Genomic DNA, 25,603 nt, shown 5'->3' on the forward strand with positions numbered 1-25,603 from the left:
GTTGTCTTAATGAGATGGGAATCTGCATGTGAACGGCCATTCCCTAATGTACAGCGTTAACTAGTCAAGTTGGTTTCAGTTTTACATCTGTTAAAAGTCATACTTACATCTTATCCTCATCCAGCAGTGCACCTCCATATGGACAGCTGTGGAGTGTGATTCCTGTAAAAAGAAAGACCATAATCTATTTAATGCTATGAGCCCCTGAATAAACAGAGCTCTACATAGGATTTTTAGAAAGCTGCATACAAAGTTAGTACTTCCAATAAAAGTTTCAGTATTGTTTGTCACTTGCACACAGATTTTAAAAATACAAGTGGAACGGCGAATCTGTTGATTTTATTTATTTATTTATTGCATTTCTATACCGCCCAATAGCCGGAGCTCTCTGGGCGGTTTCCTTTAGTTTCTCAGTTTTCCAGTTTTAAGTTTGGTTCCACCCAATTCTGAACCAGCCTATGAATTTTATTTTTAAAGCATGAACATTCATATGCATTTTTGCGTACATTTCTCCTAATAGATGTGTTTTTGTGTGCCCTTTCCCCAAATGCCTGTGCACAATTTTTCCTAAGCTTCAGATTTTTGCAAACTACTTTCCCTATAGTAATGCATTTCTGTGCATTGTTTTCACTATTTTGTATATTTGTATATTTTGTATATTTCTATGCACAGAAATATTCTGTAGTGCATTGGTTTTTGTGTGCACTTTTCCTGATGTGTGCTTTTTTGTGTGTGCATTTATTTCTTTAAGTAAAGAACTGTAGCCCACATTCAAGAGAGTGTGACTTTCGATGCATAACTCTGTTCCAGTTCACTCAGTGGAGAAATTCAGATGGAATGAATTTCTTACTCATCCCTACAATGAAGAGGTTCCTCTCCCCTCCCTGTTGGGTTATTGTGCCAGAACTTTTATCTCTTTGGAACTCTGTTTGTGCTCAGAAACAAACACACATCACGCAGGTCTTACACAGCAGAGCTGGTTTATTTCTTTCAGGTTTCTGTGCAGTCTAATTCAGATCAGTTCAGATCAGCACACTGAGGCATACACAGAGAGCAGTGATTATAGAGCAGTGATCAGAGAGCAGTGATCATATCCATTTTACACAAGTGAGAAACTATATACAGATCTACACAATTCTTATCTACATTACATACAGCTGTGATGAGGCTAACTTAGAATCTTGGCAAGGTTCTCAGAACAGCCTCTATCTCAAGGTAATTGCCTACAGATAGACTTTCTCTGTTTAACCCTGAGATAGCTATACACACACAATTTTAATGACTAAGCAAGTATTTCTTTTCATATACTTAACAGTCCTCCTCTTGCGCATGTTGTTTAAATTGTGTTACAATATGAGACCTAGCTTTAAAGCATCTTTTTGTGTTTTACTATTGAACCTTCCACCTGTCCTTTCTCATTTTGTTTTACTTTGAATACCCATTTACAGGTAATGGCTTTACGACTTTCAGGTAAAGGTACTAGCTCTTACGTTTCATTTTTTTCTATTGCTCTGATTTCCTCTGACATTGCTTCATGCCAGCCCTGAGCTTCTGTAGGTTCCATTTCCTGAATTTCCTCAAATGAAGTAGGTTCATAGGCTATTAGTAAAGCTCTATGAGAAACCTGTTTGCTTTGGTATTCATCTGAATAACGAATTGGAGCTTTGCGTTCCCTTTCTGATCATCTTGGCATAGTTACAGGCATAGTTTCCTCTTCTACAGTTTCTTCCCCATCCCTCTCTTGCTGAGATTGTTCAGGAATTTCTTCTGTTTCTACAGCTTTCTGTTCTACAGGCAAACTTACATACTGTTTTGTTTCCTGCATTTGTTCATGAAAAACTACATCTCTGCTCACAATTACACTTTTGTGATATGGAGACCACAAACGATAGCCTTTTGTTTGTGTATCATATCCCAACAGTTTATATTCTAAACCTCTTTGAGCTAGCTTTCCTGGTCTGTTTTCTTTCTGAATATGAGCAAAACATTTACTTCTAAAAACCTTTATATGTGACACTCTAGGTTTTCTTTTGTAAAACATTTCATATGGGGTTTTTTCATGTACAGAGTGGTAAAGCCTGTTTAACAAATAATTTGAAGTGGACAAAGCTTCTGCCCAGAACAGATTAGACAATCCTGACTCTTTCAATAGAGCTCTTAACATGTTCTGCAAGGTTCTGTTTTTCCTTTCTGCAACTCCATTTTGAAATGGTGAATATGGAGCAGTAAGGTCATGTTGTATACTTTCATCACTGAGGAATTTTTTAAATTGGTTGCTAAGAAATTCACTTCCCCGGTCCGTTCTTAGATTAGCTATAGGTTTTTTAAATCTATTTTTACTCCACTTAACAAACGCTTTGAACTTTCTAAAAGTTTCACTCTTCTGTTTTAACACATACACAAATCCAAATCTACTGTAATCATCAACAATAGACAAGAAAAATCTGTTTCCTCCTTGACTTGTCTCAAAAGGACCTGCAAGATCTGCATGAATTAATTCAAAAATTCTTTTTGTTGTTCTCTCACTATGTTTTGGAATGTTTGACTTATGACACTTGGTTTCACTGCATACATTACATTCTACATAGTTAGAACATGGTTTGATTTTCACCCCTTCACACAATTCTGGAATCTTAGAAATTGTTTTATAGTTAGCATGACCAAACCTTTTATGAGTTAAATGGATACACTCTTGGTGTGGTTTGCAATTGGCTATTGTTTTTGTTGTGACTTTGCTGGCTACAACTTCATTTTCTGTACAAGTATTAATCACATACAAAGATTCTTTCATTATTCCCTGCACACACACCTTGTTTCCTTGTTTTATAGTACAATTTTCTTCAGTAAAACAAACCTCATACCCCATTTCTGTTAACTGAAACACACTTAGAAGGTTTGTTTCCAATTCTGGTACATATAAAACACTTTGTAGTTCAACTCTTAGACAATCAAAATATACATTACTCACACCACAAATCTGGATTTTTGTTCTATTTGCAAGGGTAACACACTTTTGCTCTGAAGTAGAAGTTTCCAAGGTTACAAATGAAAGTTTGTCTTTTGCCATACTTATTGAAGCCTCAGAGTCCAAAAACCAAGGATTCATTGTCTTTTTGACTCTTGCTAGAAGACACTTCTTTGTTGATTCAGCTTCATTCATGTTGTTTTCTTCTCTCCACTTTGCTGTTGACTGCTTTTTCTTCTTGTTGTTGCAATCCCGCCTTAAGTGTCCTGTGGAACCACAGTTAAAGCATTTCTTTGCCTTTAATGCAGCCACCACGTCAGACGATTTATGGCTTTGTTGAAATTCAGCCACAGGAAGTTTAAGGCTCTGTTGTTTTGAAGCTTGTCTTCTTTCATAGGTTTCCAGTAGTTTTCCAGCTACATACTCGAGGGTTAAATTTTTCTCCTCTTGACTTTCCATCATGGTGACAACCGCGTCGTACGATGAATCAAGACTTGACAAAATCACATAGACTTGGTGTATAGTTGTAAACTCCATCTCTCGTGCCCTGAGTTGATTGAAGATTTCTCTCATGCTTTTCAAATGGTTTGACATAGACTCCCCTAGTTTCAGCTTCATTCCATACAGCTTCCGGGTTAGAATTATTTTACTGCCTGCTGTTTCTCTTTGATATACAGCTTGTAGCGCATTCTAGCACTCTTTTGATGTATTCAAAAACTGAATGAAGGAAATTTGAGAGTCTTCCACAGCTAATGCAATAACTGCCATTGCTTTTGCATCGTCCTTAAACCATTTAGCATTCTGTGGATCTGCTCTATCTGGTGGATCCTCTGTGACTACATACCACAGTTCAGCCTGAATCAGATACATTTGCATTTTGTAAGACCATAATGCATAGTTAGAGTCATTCAGTTTTTCTAACAATTGATGCAAACCAGACATATTAGCTCCTGCCATTTCCTCTGCTTTAGGAATTTGTATCTCACCGTCCTCCTGCTCAGAGTCCTCTTCAGAGTCAGCCGACTGAGATTATTCCTCACTTTGCAGCACTGGCTTTAGCTTGATGTCTTCCTCCATCAACAGTTTTCTGTTTTAGCAGACTCCTGGTTCTGATACTGCACCGTTCCCACCAAGTTCTGGTTCTTCTGCCTGGATTAGGCTGGCGTAGGCTTCCTGGACTGGACTGGGCCCATAACCTTTGTTGGGTTATTGTGCCAGAACTTTTATCTCTCTGGAACTCTGTTTGTGCTCAGAAACAAACACACATCACGCAGGTCTTACACAGCAGAGCTGGTTTATTTCTTTCAGGTTTCTGTGCAGTCTAATTCAGATCAGTTCAGATCAGCACACTGAGGCATACACAGAGAGCAGTGATTATAGAGCAGTGATCAGAGAGCAGTGATCATATCCATTTTACACAAGTGAGAAACTATATACAGATCTACACAATTCTTATCTACATTACATACAGCTGTGATGAGGCTAACTTAGAATCTTGGCAAGGTTCTCAGAACAGCCTCTATCTCAAGGTAATTGCCCACAGATAGACTTTCTCTGTTTAACCCTGAGATAGCTATACACACACAATTTTAATGACTAAGCAAGTATTTCTTTTCATATACTTAACACTCCCCCCCTCCCACACAGCCCCATGGCTGTTCTTGACCCTCTTTTCTTATGGTTTTTCCCAGCTCTACCTAGAAATGCTGAAGACTGAACCTTTGGGCAAAGCATGTGTGCTCTACCACTGAGCTTCCCCAATAGCTCAAGGATGAGAAATGTGTGGCCCTAGAGGTGATGTTGGACTGCAGCTCCCATCAATCCTTAGTATTTTTATTTTTTTATTTATTTATTTAGTACTGGCTATGCTGACTTGTGCTGATGGGTATTGTAGTCAGTGGCGGCTGGTGCTCAGTGGGGCTGGTGGGGCAGAGGGCAGATTGTTGGAGGAGGGCAGGAGATCATGTGTGTCAATTACAACTTCACACTGTGCATCGGAGCAAATGCACCAGGTTGCACGGGGATTTCTCTGCCACAAGTGGCTGAGTGAGAGGCAGAGGGTCTCCACCCTATTTGCCCTCAATATAAAGCCGCCTCTGGTTTCAGTCCAACAACACCTGGAGGACCACATGTTCCTCACCCCTGCAATAGGTGAAAGTACAATAATCTATCAGGCTGCAGCCAAGGTGCTAATGAGAATCCACCATGGCTCGCACTACCTGAACTACTGCCCTCATTGGGCCTTTGAACATTCTAATAACTTTTCCCCCGTAATTGACCATCTGGAAAAGATGTCTGAGCATCAAAATACAAAGAAAACATTACATGACTCAATGATTATCAACTTGGACGCCCTATTCGTGCCCTAGTCCAGGTCACATGCCAAAGCAAGGAGTCCCTGTCTCTCCACTCTGGTTACAAGTGGTGCCAAATCTGTTGCATCTGTGTTTCACAGACTGTCAGGCACGTTTCTTTCTGTCATCTCCCCATCGACAAAATCATTTTTTCCAGTTTCTGAATTTGCACACATACAAATTCGCACATGCACAACTGGACAATTCCCCCCATGTAGAAATCCCCCCCAAGTGCACATTTTGCATATTTTTATACAATGAAATTTGCATGAAATCCCAAAGGTTTGGGAAATGTTCCGAAAGTCCAAGGACCATCCGCCCAACAGGTGGAAAGTGGTCCCCCTGCAGAATCCACAGCTCAGATTCATAAAAAAAATCCAAACTCATTTGGTTCCATTCTGGATTTCTCCAACATCCCTAGTTACAAGTACTTGAACCTCGGAAGAGCAGCTTTTAAAAGAAAGAATAAACATATAGATTGAAACATCCACTTCTCTGTATTTAAAGTGGACAAGGGGGACAGATTATGCAATGATTCGTCAGTGGGTTTGGTTAGTGCAAAAGATAAGGTGCATATGAGAATTTGTATATACTACAATTGCTACCCTCTTAATGGGTTTGCCATCCAGGTTGCCATGGCAATCTAAACTGATGGGCATTTGATCAGATTTTTACAGCACACCTGTGGATTTTCACTGGAATGGAGTGATTTCTTGGTGTGGAAAATGTTTTCTGACGGAAATACTAGCCACCCTCACACATGTATAAATGCGTATATAATAGCTGCACCGAGCGTATTAAAACTGCACCGAGCGTATATTAAAAGGCAAAATGCCTCCCTCTGATGAACAATTAAAAGCACTAGTGTATTATGCAGAACTATGTATTTCTCAACCAAGTTCTTGGATGCAGCAACATCATAGAAACTTAACCAAATGATAATAAAATCCTTATATTTCTGTTGTTTTTGTTACATGGAAAGAAAACTTAAAAAAAAAACATTTACGTCCATGGAAAGACGCGCATGTTACACTGTGTCATATCTACAGTCATTGTCCAGGTTATATCCAAACTGGACTACTTTATTATGCTCTACATGTGACTGCCTTTGAATGTTGTTCAGAAGCTTCAGCGGGCATAGAATGTAGCTGCTGAGTTGCTTGTGGAGGTTAGACAATTAGAACATACATGACTGAATTGATGCTACACTGGTTGCCAGTGCATTTTCATATTAGGGGAAAACTAATGGAAAATGTTTGAAAAACTGTTGGCTACAGGTGGGGTAACTAACTGGTTTCACCCTCAAAGCAACTCCTGGTGGCTCTACCAAATGTTAATTCTGGGGGGGCGGGGGAAACATGTATACAGTTGCACATGTATAGGAAGCATGTTCAATCCTTTACCCTGTTCTGCAATACAATACAAGAATATGCACTCCATGTACCTGTAAAGCCGTTATAGCTAGATGTCACCATCTGCATTATTAAGAAACTTGGCCACATGGGAGAGGATTGGATTTTTCTCAGAATTATTATTAACAGTTTACCTGCAAACATAGTTTGGGCAGGGGCGAATCAAACCTAATTTAAGGTTTAATTAACTAGTTATGTTTACGGAAACATTCAAGCTGTTACATCTTTTATCTTCACAAAATTTCCTTAGTAGAATGTTTATGGTATAAACTCCAGAGCAGACACACTAATGTCCTTGTTCTGGTCGATTAATGAGTCATCGATGCACACACAACTCATGGCAATGTAGAGTTGTCCATGGCAGAAGACAAGTGTAGGCAGATAGATGTCAGCTTGGTCCAGTGCTTGTCCCTGGCTCTTGTTGATGTTAATGGCGAAGGCCAGACAAATGGGGAACTGGTGGTGCTTAAATTGGAATGGGAGAGATAATGCGAAGCTGATCCTTGGCAGGAAGATCTGTCTAGTGAGGGCTTCCTGATGCAGGCAGTTGTTGTGCATGGGAAGCACAATGAACCTTGCACCCTTGATAAGACCCTAAGTCACATCCAGGTTCCTTAGCAGCATCACCCTGGTGCCCTTCTTTAAAGTCAACTTGCTTGGCAGCATACTGCTTGAGTTGAGAATGTTTAGGAACTCTGAAGTTGCACATCAAGTCTGTCATCATCGACAATTATTTCATCTGTGTTCAAATAGGTCCTTCCTTCATCTTTAATTCTGTCTGATACCATCTGGTTGATGTAGTCACAGTGCTCATTCTTGGGACACCGAATTATCTTCCCTGCTAGTGTTAGTCCCTTAGACAGCAGTGACAATTTCTTCATTAACAATGGATGAATCTAGGATCTTGCTCATGTCTTCTCCAACAGCTGGGAACTCTTCCACGGCACCATTACCAACAGTCAGAAGGGAAGGTAGGCAGCAAATTCAGCTTCATTCTCCAGGGTGCACATGTTGCTAGTAGACTGGAATTTGGTGATATTGTTCCAGGCATAGGATTTCTTGACTGATTGGCCAATGATGGCTGCACAGGTGCCTTGTGAGACGACAGGCAAGGTCTACCTAAAGTCACCACCAAACACAATAGTCTTCCCACTAAATGGGGTGTCACTACTCATGAGCTCCTTCAGCCGCATATCTACACAGGCAATAGCAAAGCGGTTAGCCATTAACACTTTATCCCAGATGACAATGTCAGAAGATCATTGTATGGCCACGCTTCATTAATATGCATTCTAGGCCAGGCCAGATGAGAGGCATACAATTCTTGCCTTGACCACTTAAGATGGAAAGAAGGCAGTCATAAACAAATGTCTTGCCACAACCACTGCTTCGATTGATGAAAAAGCTCTTGTTGAATATAGCACAGCATCCAGGACTTTATTAATGATACCTTCTGATTACTGTTTCCTATAGCAAAGAGGCACTCACCTTCAGGTGTCTTGAGGGCCATGCCATAAGTGAGGGTGAACTGACATTGGACAGAGTATTTTGAAACTGGGTTAACGAGTCTTTTCAGTGCCGTGAAACTTGAGGATGGTTTCAATGTCTTGCAAAGCATTGTTGTGGTCTGTCTCTGGGTTACTTCTGAGATGGTCTTGGGACAGCACATCCTTTTGCTCATTCCAATGAAGATCACAGTTGTGTGGTATTTCAAAGGCACAGATGAAGGTGAAGGTCTGACGTAGTATATGGCACATAGCATTGAGTGACTACCATTCAGCATAGTCATTTAAGAGACCAAGGAACTTCCCTTCCCTAGAGACTTTGTTTCTGAGCAAAAACTAAACTTTGACTGGGTTCCTTTCAACTGTAAGTGTGAACCTGTTCAGGGGACATGCTAAGCCATGACGGTTAAGCATTTTGAGCTAAACATTATGGCTTAGTGTGTCATGTGAACCATTCCTAACCATGGTAGCTACATAACCACAGTTTAAACATGCTCACTAACCATTTGCTACAAAAGGGTTAGCAACCTAGTTATGTCTTAGTGTGATGTCTGAACAGGCCCTTTCTTTTAATCCCTTCATGATTTCTTTACAGGCTGTATGTTACTGGCGTATCATTGTACTTTGACCTGCTCCTGTGTTTATAAAGGTGTACAGAGACTTTTTTGTGTGTTCATATTTCATTTTGCTCCAATTTGCAATTAATTTAATTGTTTAATTACACTTGACATTTTTGATATTAAAAATAAAACTATATAGTACATTATTTTAGAAGATAGCCTAATTCTTAAAAATAAGCTTTATGGACAAAAATAAACTCCTGACTTTGAATTATGATGAAAACTGTTGTTGTTCTTGGAATCTGCATGTCAAGAGCTTTCCAATAAAGTATCTTTCAGGAGAATTGGTCAACACGAAGGCAGTCAAAAAAGGATGACCATCTAACTCCCAGCATTGAATTATATTATATTATATTATATATATATATATATATATTACACTTGATCTTAGCCATATTCAGCCAGGTTATGTTTATGTAGTGGGGGTTGTATTGAGACCCATGAACATATATTTTTACACTGCCCTCTCCACGTATCCCAACGGCAGAGATATCTGGAAAAGATCTTATTAAATTGTCAAGGATCCGCGGGGTCTGACACTCTACGGACCCTATTATCTTGGGGGGGGGGGAATGCTTGAAAATGTTGCATTATTTGCCCATTATGTAATGACCTATCAAAGACTGGGAGCTACACCCAGAGGCATGGTGGAATAGTCAGCAGGGAGTTTAGTACTAGGGATGTGCTCCGCTCCGATTAGGAGCGTAGAAGCAGTAGCGGATTGGCCTGCTCCGCCTTACCCAGAGGCGGAGTAGGAGCGGACCGCGGACCCCCTAGAAGCAAGGCGAAGAGAAGCGGCCATTTTTCGGAGCTCCGAGTTCAGTCGGAGCGCTCCGGTCGCCATCTTGAAAACATTTCGCCATAGGATTGCATTGCGGCAAATAATCGCGCATAACTACGTTGTTTTTGAAGCTATCATTCTGAAAATTCTTGTGCACAGAGAGTCGTGGATGGGGGTCATTTTGAGACCACTCTCACCTCTCTGCATCGTACGGGTCACGGGCTATATTTTTGAGAAAATCGGGTCAACCGCGCGGCTCAAACTGCGTTTTCGGCTTTTCGCCCATAGGATTGCATTGAGGGAAAGAATCGGGGATAACTGGGGGGGGGGTTTAAGCTATCATTCTGAAAATTCTTGTGCACAGAGAGTCGTGGATGGGGGTCATTTTGAGACCACTCTCAACTTTCTGCATCGTACGGGTCGCGGGCTATATTTTTGTGAAAATCGGGTCAACCGCGCAGCTCAAACTGCGTTTTCGGCTTTTCGCCCATAGGATTGCATTGAGGGAAAGAATCGGGGATAACTGGGGGGGTTTAAGCTATCATTCTGAAAATTCTTGTGCACAGAGAGTCGTGGATGGGGGTCATTTTGAGACCACTCTCAACTTTCTGCATCGTACGGGTCGCGGGCTAGAATTTTTTAAAAAATCGGCGGGAAAAATACCTTTTTCAAAGGGCTGAGGGGCAGAGTCAGCTCCCGGTCATGATGATCCCAAAGTTGGAGGAGGGCATAGGCAAAACAGGTAACTTGGGATTCTGGGAAACTTCTCTTTCTTCATCTGAACGGGCTTTTCCCCGTGTTTTTTAACACACCTCGCAGGGATGTTGTGTGTGGGGGCCCGATTTTCAAAAATTCGCCAAAAATCAGGGGATGATGGGATTGCTTTGAAACTTGGCGTGCGTGTGTATATCCCCATGAGGTGTCATGGTGCCAAACATGAGGTTTCTAACTTGAACAGAAAAAAAGTTGTATAATTTTTTAGCTTTCAATGCAAGCCTATGGGGGGGGAAACGGAGCTCCGGATCCGGATCCGGAGCTCCGGGCGGAGCAGAGCGGAAGTGGGCAGAGCGGGGGCGGGGCGGAGCGGCCCGATCCGAAAAATGGCGGATCTGCAAGTGAAGCGGAGCGGGGGGTCCGTGCACACCCCTATTTAGTACTGTCTACTATACTAGCAGGCTGAATTGCACAATGTAAGAGTACTAGTTTGTCTGGAGGATGTCATGATGTTTTTGTATGGTTTGTGGTTGTTTTATGCCAATAAAGGTACATATATATATATATATATATATATATATATATATATATAAAAGTTAAGATTAGCTGCACTGAGTCTCTCTACAAAAAAAACAGTATATAAATCTTTCAAATATATAGAGCAAGTCTAGAGAATAGTGCGGCTCTGGAGAAAAAACAAAAGTCCATCCCCAGGATACAGAATTCCCTTCCAACCCAAGGGAACTCAATTTACTAAATGGCTTAAAGGCCCAATAAATGGAGAGTATTTGGCACAAGCTTAGAATCCACTGCCAGATTATCAGAGCCCAGCTAGACACTCCACTTTTCATGTCAAACATTGGCACATCTAACCCAGGCTGTGCCTGAGAATTATGGAGAACATCTCCAGAGGAAGGCAGAAAGGGCTGGACAGGATTTTAGAGTTGTTGTTTATCTGCGCTTATCTTATCTAGAGCAACTACATATCCTTCTCTTCCCCCTGTGAACCTATAGGAAGAACAACCAATAAACAAGAGATAAAGATCAGCAGAGATAAATAACGCTCTACAAACCTTTGTGTTCTCTGCCTACAATTGCCTACCACTCAGCCTGACTTACATTTCACCACATTTGATGTAATAAATAACGCTGCTGAAGTTCCCCTCAACCAGCTAAGGAAAAAAAGTTGTGGAGCTTGTTAAAGCCTGCCACAAAAGTAGAGGCAAGCCTTAAAAAAACAACCCTGAGATCTTCTCCAGTTTGGGATTAAAATCTGAGTTGAAGAACCATTGGTGGGCTCTGTAGGATTCCCCGCTGCCTGATAACAAGCTAATGGAGCTTAGATGGGGGAAGGGGACCTGCAGAACTGAAATTGGAGGGTGGGGGAGAGGGGTCCACCCTCCACCGAGGGCCACTGGTCCTCCATGGGAGTGGCCTTCCCCCACCATCCTCAGATTTGGTTCTTCAAGTGTCTTCTTCCCACCCTCATAAGAACTAATGGAACTATGCATTCCATTGGAATGAGGAAATGGCTCTGGAGGTATTCAAGATTGGCTCAGAAAAATTACCCAAGCTCTTCCCATTTTTAAAAGGAACTTGGATAATTTCTAAGTTAACCCAATGAGAGTTTTGGGAAATTCATCCATCTCCAGTGATGATTCTAATGTGTAACCAGTCTCTAATTGACAGAGAGATAGAGAAGAGGGAAAGTAAAAAAAATTATATTCAGCTCCAGAATCTGTTTAGATGTGGAGCAGTATAGAAAAGTTGTAAATACATACAGGCAAACATACCAGGGCAGCTACAGTAAACCACATGAGTGTGGGATACAATATATTAATTCCCTAGTCTAGGGGTGCAGAACCTTTTTTCAACCCAAGGGCTGCATTCCATTTGAGGCAAGCTTTTGGAAGCCACATTCCAGCGCTGGGTGTGGCTGAAGGGAGAAGAGATGGGGCAAAGGGGAGCAGCATATCTTGCCTTAAAGCTCTTAGTGCCATTAACTGAGCCTTAGGAGAGGCCTTTCAGCCATTTAGAATGGGAGAAAATGACACTAATAAGCTGGGAAACTCCCAACCAATCAGTGGCTAGGGGAAAGGGGGCATGGCTCACTGCAGAACCCCTGAGGGCCAGATCTGGGCCCCAGGCCTGAGGTTCTGCACCCCTGCACTAGACTATCATATACATGTCCAGGAAGGAAGAGACTTTAAGGTATATTTTGATTATTGCTTTGATCTTCTTTGACTGATAATAGGTATTCAAGATCATATATTTTTATTTATTTCTCAGCTCTAAAAAATGTTAATGTTTTTTTTTAAAAAAAAGAGAGTTAAAGATAGATAGATTAAACAGTAGTAAATTAACTGCACTGCAGTGTGAGGTGGTTCAAAGACAGCTAGCAGTGAGCCGTACAGGAAGAAAATATGATGAAGTCAAGGAGGATAAAAGTCTGAGGATAAAAGGCATGTCGATAGAACCGGAGTCCCTTTGATAACAGAGCTCCTCCTTCTGCCGCCTGCATATGTGGGGATGAAAGGGCTGATGTCAGGGGCTCTCGTGTGATGGGCAGATAATCAGTTGTCTCGAAGGTGTTGCTTTCCATTTCAAACTGCTTTGTGCTAACCCTGCACTAGTACAATGAAAACATTTAAAAGATAGCTATTACTGTCCCTTTGTTTTGACAATGGCAGGCAAGTATATATCTAAATATATTTGATGTATATATCCTCTTGTGAGTTTTTAAGAGGTATGAAGGATACGCAAGAGAAAAACAGCAGTACATTTTCACGGCTGCCCCCCAAAGAGAAAGCCTTAACATCACGGAACTGCCATCTTCCCAGGTTTGCATTCAAATCTATCACAGTATACCATAGTTCCTCATCCTCAAATCAGTGGATATGGAAAATGAAACACTACAAGATCGCCATGCTTACACCCAACAGAAATGACCAAAAAATGGTTACATACAGCTAAAGAGCAGCCATGCAAACTAGACGGCTGTTTCCTCAACTAATATCCAATGGGAAGTTTACTGCCTCAATAATAATGATGATGATGATGATGATAATAATAATAATAATAATAATAATAATAATAATAATAATGCAATCCACTCAGCCATTTTGATGTTTAGAAGTCTGGTATATATTTGCTACTAAGGTTGTAGTAACACCATACATTCTTTAGAACTCTTCCTTTTTCCTTGGCCCCTGAAGATTTTGTTTACTGCTATACATGGTCTATTTCTATTTCAGATACATGCACGTCTCCTCAGAAATCTGTCCAACTGAGTTCAATGGGGCTTAATCCCAGTTAAATGGGAACAGGATAGATGGGAAATTATGCCATGCTTGCATTTATTATTTTACATGTAAAAACTCCTATGTCCTCATGAGCTCAAATTTAGGGTATAGACGTAGGAGTTTTTACATGTAAAATAAGAAATGCATGGCATGGCATAATTTCCCATCCATCCTATTCCCAATTAACTGGGATTAAGACCCATTGAACTCATTTGGACAAATTTCTTAGGAGACGTGCATATACCTGTCAAGGTGAGGTTGCCATCGGCTCTGCAGTTTGCCCTACACGTACCCAAGTAGGTGTAAATATTCCCACCCACAAATTCCTCATGACAGCATGTTTTCATAATCACAGTAACAACCTTATCAAAACATTTTTGGCTTTCCTGAGATATTTCACCTGAGGAGGGAAAAAAACCAAATCCACTTTGCATTTTGCTCTAGTCAATATTTCAGCAGCAGCTCTATTTTTATATACGCATCAAGAACACTTCCCCTTGTTCTTGTAGGTGGCTGGTGCTGCTGACTCTATTATAGATCCTAAAGAGATTGGAGTGTGCAGCAAAATAAACTTGTAGGGCTCAGAGTCTGGAGAACAGAGCAACACCTGAGGATGTAGAAGCTGTTGTGTAGATAGCTCTACAGAGATAAAGCCAAAACACGATTAGGATACAGGCTATTTTGCCTTCAGTTGCTAAACAACTGTAACATCACTATGGTGGCAGTGGTCCAACCGGTGATGATGACAGCTGAATATTTGTTGGATTAGGATGAATCATCTGGTGGAGTAATTTAGTTTCAGAATGGGTGAATGAGAACAGCAGGCAATATACTGAGCACTAGAAGTGCTGGTAGATAACATATATAGGGCTTGTTCAGACAACATGCTAAGCCCTGGTTAGGCCACTAACCCTTTTGCAGCAAATGGTTAGTGAGCTTGTTTAAACCATGTTTATGTAGCCACCATGGTTACGAATGGTTCACATCACATGCTAACTGATGGTTCACACAACAGGCTAAGTCATAATGTTTAGCTCAAAATACTTAACCATCGTGGCTTAGCGTATCATCTGAACAGGGTCATAAAGAAAGCTATAGGCAGAGTTATCAGCTTTTCCCTATTATTATTATTATTATTATTATTATTATTATTATTATTATTATTATTATTATTTCATATCTCCTATTTCAAACACATCAGTTCTGTAAAACTGATAATAAAATCTATCTATCTATCTATCTATCTATCTATAATGCTTAGGTATGTTACTGTTTTGCCATGCCCACTTTGCCTTCAGGAATTCTAGAATGGCTTCGGCTGATACAGGTTGCTAAGCAACAGAAACAATGTGTAACGTCAGCTGAAACAGGTTGCTAAGCCCCTCGCCCAACTCCTCCAGGCTTTCCAAGGTAATCCTAACCCCCTTTCTGCCAATTCGTTTCCCCCCCCCCCCACGAAGGGGGCAGTGCCATGGTCTGGAGCATGAACGAGGCACGGCCAGGGCCCTTGGTGGCCGGGTGGGAGGCCGCTCGCCTGCTGTGAGCCAAGACCCTGGCCTAATCTTATGCGAGCTGGGCGGCCAGCCCAATGCTGACAGGAACCCCGGGGAGAGGGTCTGGATCATGAGCGAGGCACAGCCGGGGCCCTTGGTGGCCAGGTGGGAGGCCGCTCAGTTGCTGTGAGCCCAGGCCCTGGCCTAATCTCATGCAAGCTGGGCGGCTGGCCCAAGGCTGACAGGAACCCCGGGGAGAGGGAGACACCTGCTCCCCCTCCCTCCAACCTCCCTGTACCCCAGGTCTGCCAGACGGCGCTGTATTGGCGGCCTCCAAGCAGCCCATGCCCCCCTCCAGCCCTTCTGGCTCTGAGCTTTCCAAGGTAATCCTACCCCTTTTTCTGCGTCTTTGCTCCCCCCAACAAAAGGGGCGGCACCACAGTCCGGAGCATGAGCAAGGCACGGCCGGGGCCCTTGGTGGCCGAGTGGGAGGCCACTCACCTGCTGCGAATGAATAAATAAATAAAATGTGATGATATTAATAAACTTTAAGATATGCTACAACGGCATATGTTACGCCGGGTACAGCTAGTTCCATAATAAAGCGTATCATGCCATAATATCTTTGTTAGTCTTTAAGGTGCCACAACCCTGTTAGATCCCTTAACAACTAGCATTTTTGCAACATGGTATTGGCAACAAGAATAAATATGTTGTGACCCTTTGGTGGCTATGAACTGCAATAATTTCTCATTTGTTTTTATTGTAATCCTTTCTCACTCCGCCCCCCCCCCCCCCCGGGCCCTGCACTTCACACTTGATCTGGTTTGGCATGTCCGCAGTTAAGTGCTACTGAATTTCACCTAATGTGCAAGCTCATGGTGAACATGGATGCTTCTGGGCCAGATCTACACATTGTGTCAAATCATTAGAGTCCCATCATGGTAATGTTATATCCCTGTTGCGCATTTATACCTCATAGGACACACAGTGTAAGGAATGTGTAATGTGCCCCAATGGTTATCAGTGCACTTCAATACCACTATAAAGCAATGGTGTGGGTAAACATCCTGGTCTGGGTAAACATCCAAGATATTTCAAAGAAAGCCAAAAGTATTTCAATAACAACTAAAGGTGTGGGGTGAGCAGTAGATCACAACTGAGGTTGTTAGTCAAGCTGTCCTGTAGGTATCATTTCTCTCTCACCAGCTTTGGATGTCCCATTGGGAGCCCAAAGCTGGTAAAGAAATTGTCCATACAGTAAGCAAAAGTCAGTAAGACCTGGGATTAGAACTGCCAATGCATTTTCCCTCAAGTGACATTTTGAGGTGAATTTGGAGAATTCTGCACAGGACAAAGAAATAATCATAAAATTTATAAGGAACAAAAATAGTTTCTACGAGATTAGAAAAAACTTCTCAGCACAGTTCCTCACATCCTTCAGCTTCAATTATTTTTGCTATTACCACATAGTAAAATTTACAACAAATTTTAAATAATCCATTATATTATTTCTCAGCTAATGATTCTCACACTTCTATTTAGCAAGATGTTGCCAATTGGAGGTGGGCGGAGGAAGGTTATTCATTGTTCTGTTTATTAAAGATAAAATACAAACGCAGATAAAAGATAGAAATAGACCATTTATAGCAGTAATCACGATTCTTCAGGGGCCAAGGAAAAGGGAAGAGTTCTAAAGAACATATGGTGTTACTACAAGTTTAGTATCAAATATGTACCTGACTTCTAAACATCAAAATGGCTGAGTGGATTGCCTAGAGAGGCTACACAGAAGCAGGTACTTTTAACTCATTCAAACCTTTCTGCAACTTAGAGCACAATTCTATGCAAGTTTAGATGGGGGAGGGGATTCTACAACTCCTACAGCTGGCTGGACAATGCTGGGAATAGTACGAAACACGCCTAATAGTGCGCCCTTAGTGATCACAAGTGCAGAGGAACTGTGATTACAGCCATGCAATATGAATACAAAATGCATGTTTGGAAGCCTGTACATTCCAGAAAACAGACTTGCACTCAAGGTGATTCCACTAGAAGTCATAGAATCATAGAATTATAGAATAGTAGAATTGGAAAGGGCCTATAAGGCCATCGAGTCCAACCCCCTGCTCAATGCAGGAATCCACCTTAAAGCACACCTGACAGATTGTTGTTCAGCTGCCTCTTGAAGGCTTCTAGTGTGGGAGAGCCCACAACCTCCCTAGGTAACTGGTTCTATTGTCGTACTGCTCTAACAGTCAGGAAATTTTTCCTGATGTCCAGCTGGAATCTGGCTTCCTGTAACTTAAGCCCATTAGTCCATGTCCTGCACTCTGGGAGGATCGAGAAGAGATCCTGGCCCTCCTCTGTGTGACAACCTTTCATTTGAAGTATGTCTCCCTTCAGCCTTCTCTTCTCCTGGCAAAACATGCCCAGTTCTTTCACTCTCTCCTCATAGGGCTTTGTTTCCAGACCCCTGATCATCATCATTGCCCTCCTCTGCACACGATCCAGCTTGTCTGCATCCTTTTTGAAGTGAGGAGCCCAGAACTGGACACAATACTCAAGATGAGGCCTAACTAGTGCTGAATAGAGGGGAACCACACAATGCTATGTGCATTCTGTAGCTCATTGCAGTGGGAAATGCTTCCCTTACATTAATTTCCATAAGCACACATACAACAGGTAATTGTGATGGAAGCATGCTTTCTTTCCTTCTGTACCAGGGGTAGGCAACACCTGGCCTGTGGGCTGCATGTGAGCCCTGCCCCCCCCCGGTGTGGCCCCTCTTGCCTCCCACTGTCCCCCCCCCCACAATCAGGTTTCTTTTTAAAATGTAATTGGTGGTTTTCCACCAAAATTCAATAGCAAACTGCTATGGAGACTTACTAAGGACAAATTTAGCTTGTTTTCAGTAAGCCTCCAAAGCTGCTATTTTTTTCACCACTGGGGGGGCCACAGACCCCTGCAGTGAGATCAGGAGGGGAAGTGACATAACAATCAAGCTAATAGGTTTTAGAAATTTAATGTGAAATGAAATTTAATGCAAGGCTGTGGTTTGCACAGTGTGCTACTGTCCTGAGGAAGAGGCTTTGCAACCAGCCACTTTTTAACTTATCTACATGGGCTGTGTGCCCAGACTGGGAAGACCGCCAGGTACCAGCAAACACACCAAATGAAGAGATAACACTTAATTTGTATTTCTCACACAGTTCAAAACATAAAGAAACAGAACAGTCTTTCTGTGCTTACGCCGAAGTCAAAGCCAGTCCATAAATCCATCCAGTTGTCATAAAGGGTCCGGGAGAGAGGGTCACGAAAGTCCACAAAGCCAGTCCAAGTTCCAAAGGGCAGGAGAGAGTCACAGAGTCCAAGAAGTCCGTAGTCCAACCGGTATAGCAGAAACACGACAAGGCCAAGGTTTTAAGGTCCAGAGCTTTCTCAGGCAAACCAGATTAAGTCTGACAAGATCCTGGCCTGCGCACTGTTACTTAAATACCCAAGCCCAGAATCACAGCTGTTCCCTGTTTATCTGGCGTTTAGTAGCAATACACTTGGATCTGCGTAATGCCTCCTTCCCCGCCCTTTGTTGTTTGAACGATGGCACCGGTAAGATGTTTGTTTGCTCTTCCTCTAAGGCTGAGCTGGAGGGAGCCTCTGCTGGCTGCTGCCCAGCCATGCTGGTACTGGGTCCAGCCTGCGGCTCTTCATCCCCAGACTCATCATCAGATACCTCACAGCTTCTAACACTATTCCCCTCTCCATAATCCCCTCCTGCCGCCCCAGCCGGGCCAGGCTTTGAAGGGTAGTTATTGTGAAAGTCCTGCACCAAGAGAGGAGCATGAACATCCCCAGCATTCTCCCAGGAGCGCTCCTCCAGCCCATACCCCAGCCAGTCTATCAAATACTGCAACCGCCCCTGATGTCTCCGAGAGTCTAGGACCTGTGCAACTTCATACTCCTCCTCCCCATCCACTAAAACCGGGACTGGAGGAGCCTTTGAGCCAGCATCCAGCCTCACCCCTGCTGCTGGGACCAATAGGGAGCGATGAAACACTGGGTGAATACGGAAAGTCCTAGGCAGCTGCAACCGGAAAGCCACTGGATTGACCTGTGCTGTCACTAAAAAAGGGCCGATGAAGCGGGCGTCCAACTTCCTGCAAGGTCGATGCTGTGGAAGATTCCGCATCGACAACCACACCTGATCACCAACCGCGATTGCCGGACCCTCCTGCCTTTTCCGATCTGCCCCCACCTTGTAGGCTTCCTTGGCAACCTGCAGCTGCTCCTGCACAATAGATTGCACCACCTGTAATTCCTGCAACCACTGGTCTGCCGCAGGAACTTTGGTGGAGGGCACCACTGCAGGGAACCAACGTGGATGGAAACCACCAGTTGCAAAGAAAGGTGTTCGCTGTGTCGAGGCGTGCACCGAGTTATTATAGGCGAACTCCGCCAAGGGAAACAACCCCGCCCAATTGTCCTGTTGGTAATTAGAGTAGCAGCGCAGGTATTGCTCCAGCGTGCCATTTGTCCGCTCTGTCTGGCCATCTGTCTGCAGATGAAAGGCTGAAGACATGTGTGCTTTGATATCCAAAACCTGCATCACAGCCTTCCAAAAACGTGCCATAAACTGTGCTCCCCTATCAGAAACAATCCCCTCAGGCAGTCCATGCAAACGAAATACATTATTTACAAACAAATGAGCAGTCTCCTGAGCGGTAGGCAAACCTGGACACGGGACAAAATGTGCCATCTTAGAGAAAAGATCGACCACCACAAATATAGTGGTGTGTCCCGCAGAAAGTGGCAAATCCGTAATAAAGTCAACCAAAATCACCCACCACGGTCCATCAGGAGTAGGCAACGGATGCAGCAAACCTGCAGGCCGCCCCCTTGTATCCTTTGCCCCGTGGCACACCGAACAGCTCTGGACATACTGAGCAACATCCGCTTGTACCCTAGGCCACCAAAAGTCTCTAGAAAGCAGGTGCAAAGTCTTGTACAGGCCAAAATGTCTGGCTGGCCGGCTGTCATGGCACAGCTGTAACACAGAGTCCCTACATACACCTGCTGGCACATACAACTGGCCATGGTGATATAGGAGCCCCTCTCTCATGCGGAAAGGTGAAGTTGCCTCCTCTGCTGCGTGGTCCCGCACAAAAGCGTCCTGCCCCTGCAACTGGCGAATCTGCTTCCGCAACGTCGGGGACACCTGCGCCGCAGCAAAATGTTCAGGTCGCAGAATTGTTGAAAGAACCTCCCCCTCTGTCTGCGCTGCATACTCAGGCTTGTGGGACAAGGCATCTGCCTGGCGATTTTGAGCACGAGGAATGTTCTTCCACTGAAAGTTGAAGCGCCCAAAAAACAAAGACCAACGCTTCTGCTGTTGTGTCAGCTTCCGGACCGTCTGCAGGTATTCCAGGTTCCAATGATCGGTACGAACTTCCACAGGATAAGCCGCCCCCTCCAACAGATGTTGCCAAACCTCAAAGGCCGCCTTAACTGCCAAGAGTTCCTTCTCCCAGATAGTGTAATTCCATTCTGGAGGAGTAAGCTGCCTGGAAAAAAAGCACAAGGCAACCAAAAAGAGCCTGCTGTACTTGCCTGCAGAAGAACTGCACCCACGGCAACATCAGAAGCATCAGTCTCCACCACAAAAGGTTTACGCAGATCTGGATGCTGCAAAATTGGGGCTGCTGTAAAACGCTGCTTCAGCTGCTCAAAAGCGGACTGCGCCGCTGGCGTCCACTGAAAAACTAGCTTGCCCCTCAGCAACTGCGTGATTGGTTCCGCCAGAGTTGCAAACTCTGGAATAAAGTGACGGTAGAAGTTTGCGAAACCCAGAAAGCGCTGCACCTCCTTTCGAGTCCTAGGAGGCTGCCAGGACAGAACCGCCTCGACCTTGGAGTGATCCATTGCCACCCCCTTTGCAGAGATCGTATACCCCAAGAAGTCCACTTCTGTGAGATCAAACGCACATTTGTCCAATTTTGCATATAATCTGTGCTCACGAAGTCTCTGCAAAACAGCCTTGACATGAGCATCATGCACCGCCTGATTAGGGGAATAGATCAAATAGTCATCTAGATAAATAATCACAAAACGATCCAGGTAGTCCCTGAAAACGTCATTGACAAAATGCTGGAACACAGCTGGTGCATTACACAACCCGAACGACATCATGGTATATTCATAGTAACCATATCTGGTCTGGAAAGCAGTCTTCCACTAGTCCCCTTCCTTTATTCTCACCAAATTATAGGCCCCGCGAAGATCTAATTTGGTAAAAATCTTCGCATGTCACAGACGCTCCAAAAGTTCCGGAATCAAAGGTAAGGGGTAGCGGTTACGCACTATGATGCGGTTCAAGCCTCTATCATCATTACAGAGACGCAAATCTCCTGTCTTCTTGCATACAAAGAACACTGGAGTGCCCGCAGGAGACTTAGAAGGGCGAATAAACCTTCTGTAGGTTGGTTTCCAAAAATTCCCGCAAAACCGCCAACTCCGGTTCTGAAAGAGAATAAAGGCACCCCGCTGGTATAGAGGCCCCTGGTAACAAGTCAATAGTACAATCATATGGTCTATGCGGTGGAAGCCTATCCGCTTCCTTCTTGTCAAAAACATCTGCAAAGTCTGTGTACTTAGCCGGGAGAGCTACAGCTGCAGATATTGGAGACGATGCCACGGCTGCCTGCACACGCTCCGGCCAACAATATTCCTGACAATAGGGAGAGGCAAAAAGTACTTCCCGCCGACCCCAAGAGATATGGGGATCATGCTGAGTTAGCCAGGGCATCCCCAAGACTACTGCAAAATGCGGAACAGCTGCCACATAAAAAAGTAGTCGTTCCACATGCCCCTGGATCTCCAACCTCAACACAGTAGTCTGATGAGTCACGGGACCTGATTTCAAAAGCCGCGCATCAATTGTCTCCACCTGCCTTGGCTCTGCAAGCGGCTCTAGCGAGATGTTGTGTTGACAAGCCAATGACCAGTCCGTAAAATTGCTGGATGCTCCAGAGTCAATCATAACTCCAACTGAACACCCCTGAGTATGCTCCCATGACAGAGTTGCTGAGACCAAGAGAGGGTCTTTTCTGGATTCTGCATGAGGCAAACCCGCCTCTGCCCCAAAAATTCCCAGGCTAGCGACCCCTCCTAAGCCTGGGGAGTCCCGTTTCCCAACATAGACTCCTTCTGTCCCTTGGCAGGGCATACTTGAGCAAAATGCCTCCCAAGCCCACAATATAAACACAAGCCTGCTGCTCTCTTTCGCTGCTTTTCTGCCACAGAGAGGCGTGCTCGCACAGATCCCAGCTGCATGGGCTCCTCTCCAGTACAGGGAGAGACCACGACCGCAGGTGCTGATGATGACTCCACCACTGGCTCCACCTTCCACCCTGTTGCTCCTCTCCGCGCCAAACGACGAGCTGACAGCCGAGCGTCCATCCAGGTAGCCTGCTCTATGAGCAAAGCAAGCGACGTAGGTGGTGCTGAGCGAGCCAATTCATCCAATAGCTCCTCAGCGAGGCCATAACGAAACTGGGACTGGAGCGCACTGTTGTTCCAGGTCAGGTCTTGGGCAAGGAGACGAAAGTGAGTAGCATATTCTGCCACAGACCCCTTTCCCTGACGCAACTCTCTAATGTAGTGCTCAGCTGTCTCTGCTTTCACAGGGTCTCCCCAGATGGCTGCCATTTCCTTAAGAAAATCGTCTAAATTGCTAAGCAAAGGGCTATCCTGGTTGAGATAAGGCGTAACCCATTTGCTCGCAGACCCAGACAGCAAGGAAACAATAAAGGCTACTTTATGCCCATCTGTAGCAAAATCCTCAGGTCTGACTTTGAAATGCAGCTTGCAGGTTGCAATGAAACTGTCCAGCATTCCCCTTTCTCCTGAAAATCTCTCTGTCATTGCTGCAAAACATTTACTCCTATGAGGAGGCAGCGGCGGAGGCTGAGAAGCCGCAGTAGTTGCCTGATTCACTTGAGCTTGGAGCGTGATTACTAATTGGGTGAGTTGGGTCACTTGGGCAGCTAAGTGATTCTGCTGTTCAAGAAGGTTTTCCATTATTACTTTACTTAACAGCAAAAAGTGCTGGTTATCGTTGGTCAGACTTAATTCTGTCCTGAGGAAGAGGCTTTGCAACCAGCCACTTTTTAACTTATCTACATGGGCTGTGTGCCCAGACTGGGAAGACCGCCAGGTACCAGCAAACACACCAAATGAAGAGATAACACTTAATTTGTATTTCTCACACAGTTCAAAACATAAAGAAACAGAACAGTCTTTCTGTGTTTACGCCGAAGTCAAAGCCAGTCCATAAATCCATCCAGTTGTCATAAAGGGTCCGGGAGAGAGGGTCACGAAAGTCCACAAAGCCAGTCTGAGTTCCAAAGGGCAGGAGAGAGTCACAGAGTCCAAGAAGTCCGTAGTCCAACCAGTATAGCAGAAACACGACAAGGCCAAGGTTTCAAGGTCCAGAGCTTTCTCAGGCAAACCAGATTAAGTCTGACAAGATCCTGGCCTGCGCACTGTTACTCAAATACCCAAGCCCAGAATCACAGCTGTTCCCTGTTTATCTGGCGTTTAGTAGCAATACGCTTGGATCTGCGTAACGCCTCCTTCTCCGCCCTTTGTTGTTTGAACGATGGCACCGGTAAGATGTTTGTTTGCTCTTCCTCTAAGGCTGAGCTGGAGGGAGCCTCTGCTGGCTGCTGCCTAGCCATGCTGGTACTGGGTCCAGCCTGCGGCTCTTCATCCCCAGACTCCTCATCATCAGATACCTCACAGTTTCTAACAGCTACATGGCTCATTTGTATTCCACGGAATCTCCAAAACTTCCCTGCACAGGTTCTAGAGTACAGTTGCATTTATACTGAATAGTTCCACTAGTGTTTTCATGTTGGTAGTGTTTAATAGAACATTATTATTCGGGGTGAGTTGCAATGTATTTTATGAAGTATTTTGCAAGAATAAGGCCATTAATTTTTGACAGTTTTATCATTTTACAAGGCCTCAAACTATAATGAATCATCTGCAGCTTGTATTTTCAAAAACAGCTGAAAATACTTTAAGCTTTAGAGGACAGTTGGAAGTAATGATGCCACTGAAAAATTCCAGCGTAACTAAAATAAATTGAGTAAACTGGTATAACTATCAAGGGCAGTTGTTATTTAATATATTTTCTGGATTCAGAGCCTTCTGGCTTCTGAGTGTGAATTACATAAGCAATCAACTATAGGACTATGCAAATCCCAACCATATAGAAGTAGGCATGTGCTCCGCTCCGATTAGAAGCGCAGAAGCAGGAGCGAATTGGCCTGCTCCGCCTTGCCCAGAGGCGGAGTAGAAGCGGACCGCGGACCCCTAGAAGCAAGGTGAAGAGAAGCGCCCATTTTTCGGAGCTTCTCTTTCAGGCGGACCGCTCCAATCGCCATCTTGAAACATTTCGCCCATAGATAACTGGGTTTGAAGCTATCATTCTGAAAATTCTTGTGCTTAGACAGTCGTGGATGGGGGTCATTTTGAGACTACTCTCACCTCTCTTTGTCGTGTGGGTCGCGTGCTATATTTTTTAAAAAATCGGGTAAACGAACATTACAAACAGGGACAGCGCGGGTCAAACAGCGGTTTTCGCCCATAGGATTGCATTGCGGAAAAGAATCGGGGATAACTGGGTTGTTTTTAAAGCTATCGTTCTGGAAATTCTTGTGCTCAGAGAGTCGTGGATGGGGGTCATTTTGAGACTACTCTCACCTCTCTGCGTCGTGCGGGTCGCGGGCTAGAATTTTTTAAAAAGTAGGGTAAAGGCGGGAAAAAGATTACCTTTTCGATTGCTGAGGGGCAGAGTCAACTCCCGGTCATGATCACATGATCCCAAAGTTGGAGGAGGGGATAGGCAAACCGGGTAACTTGGGATTCTGGGAAACTTCTCTTTCTTAATCTGAACGGACTGTTCCCAGTGTTTTTTAAAACAGTAGCCCCACCAAATGCACAAACACAACCTGAAATCATATACTAAGCCAATAATAAGAGATAGAAACACAGCACTGCTACCCACCCTAACTTTGGGGAACAACTGAAAAGATGTGGTGCAAGGGGATGAGCTCCCCTAGGGCATCTCATTGTGGATGTGCCCCCACTCTCTCCTGTACTTGGAAGGCCATCAGAGCCTTCCAAAGAGAGTAACCCGGTGGAGCAATGCCTTTCATGAGTTGAAGTGACAGTTCTACTTCTCTTAGTGGTGGAGCGATGCCTATCATGAGTTGAAGTGACAGTTCCACTTTTCAGAGCTCTCGTGGTGGAGCAATGGCTTTCATGAGTTGAACTGACAGCCTTGCTTCTTAAAAGACTGGTTGACCAGTCAAATTGGCAGCTGCTGCTTCCCCCTCCCCTGGGCACGTCCCTCCATTGCTGGTAAAAGACAGATATAGCCTTTTTAAAAAAGT

General features: G+C 44.0%; 1 protein-coding gene across 1 annotated transcript in view; it reads right to left on the minus strand.

Moving 5' to 3' along the window:
- The window catches only part of ABCA13 (ATP binding cassette subfamily A member 13), a 331,836-nt gene that overhangs the window by 73,928 nt on the left and 232,305 nt on the right, over window positions 1-25,603 (minus strand). Inside the window, exon 49 of the mRNA XM_063124168.1 lies at window positions 108-162. Within this exon, the coding sequence (XP_062980238.1) occupies window positions 108-162 (55 nt within the window). The remainder of the gene's footprint in view (window positions 1-107; window positions 163-25,603) is intronic.

Source organism: Elgaria multicarinata, chromosome 1 (assembly GCF_023053635.1).
Source record: "Elgaria multicarinata webbii isolate HBS135686 ecotype San Diego chromosome 1, rElgMul1.1.pri, whole genome shotgun sequence".
Taxonomy (NCBI): Eukaryota; Metazoa; Chordata; class Lepidosauria; order Squamata; family Anguidae; genus Elgaria; species Elgaria multicarinata.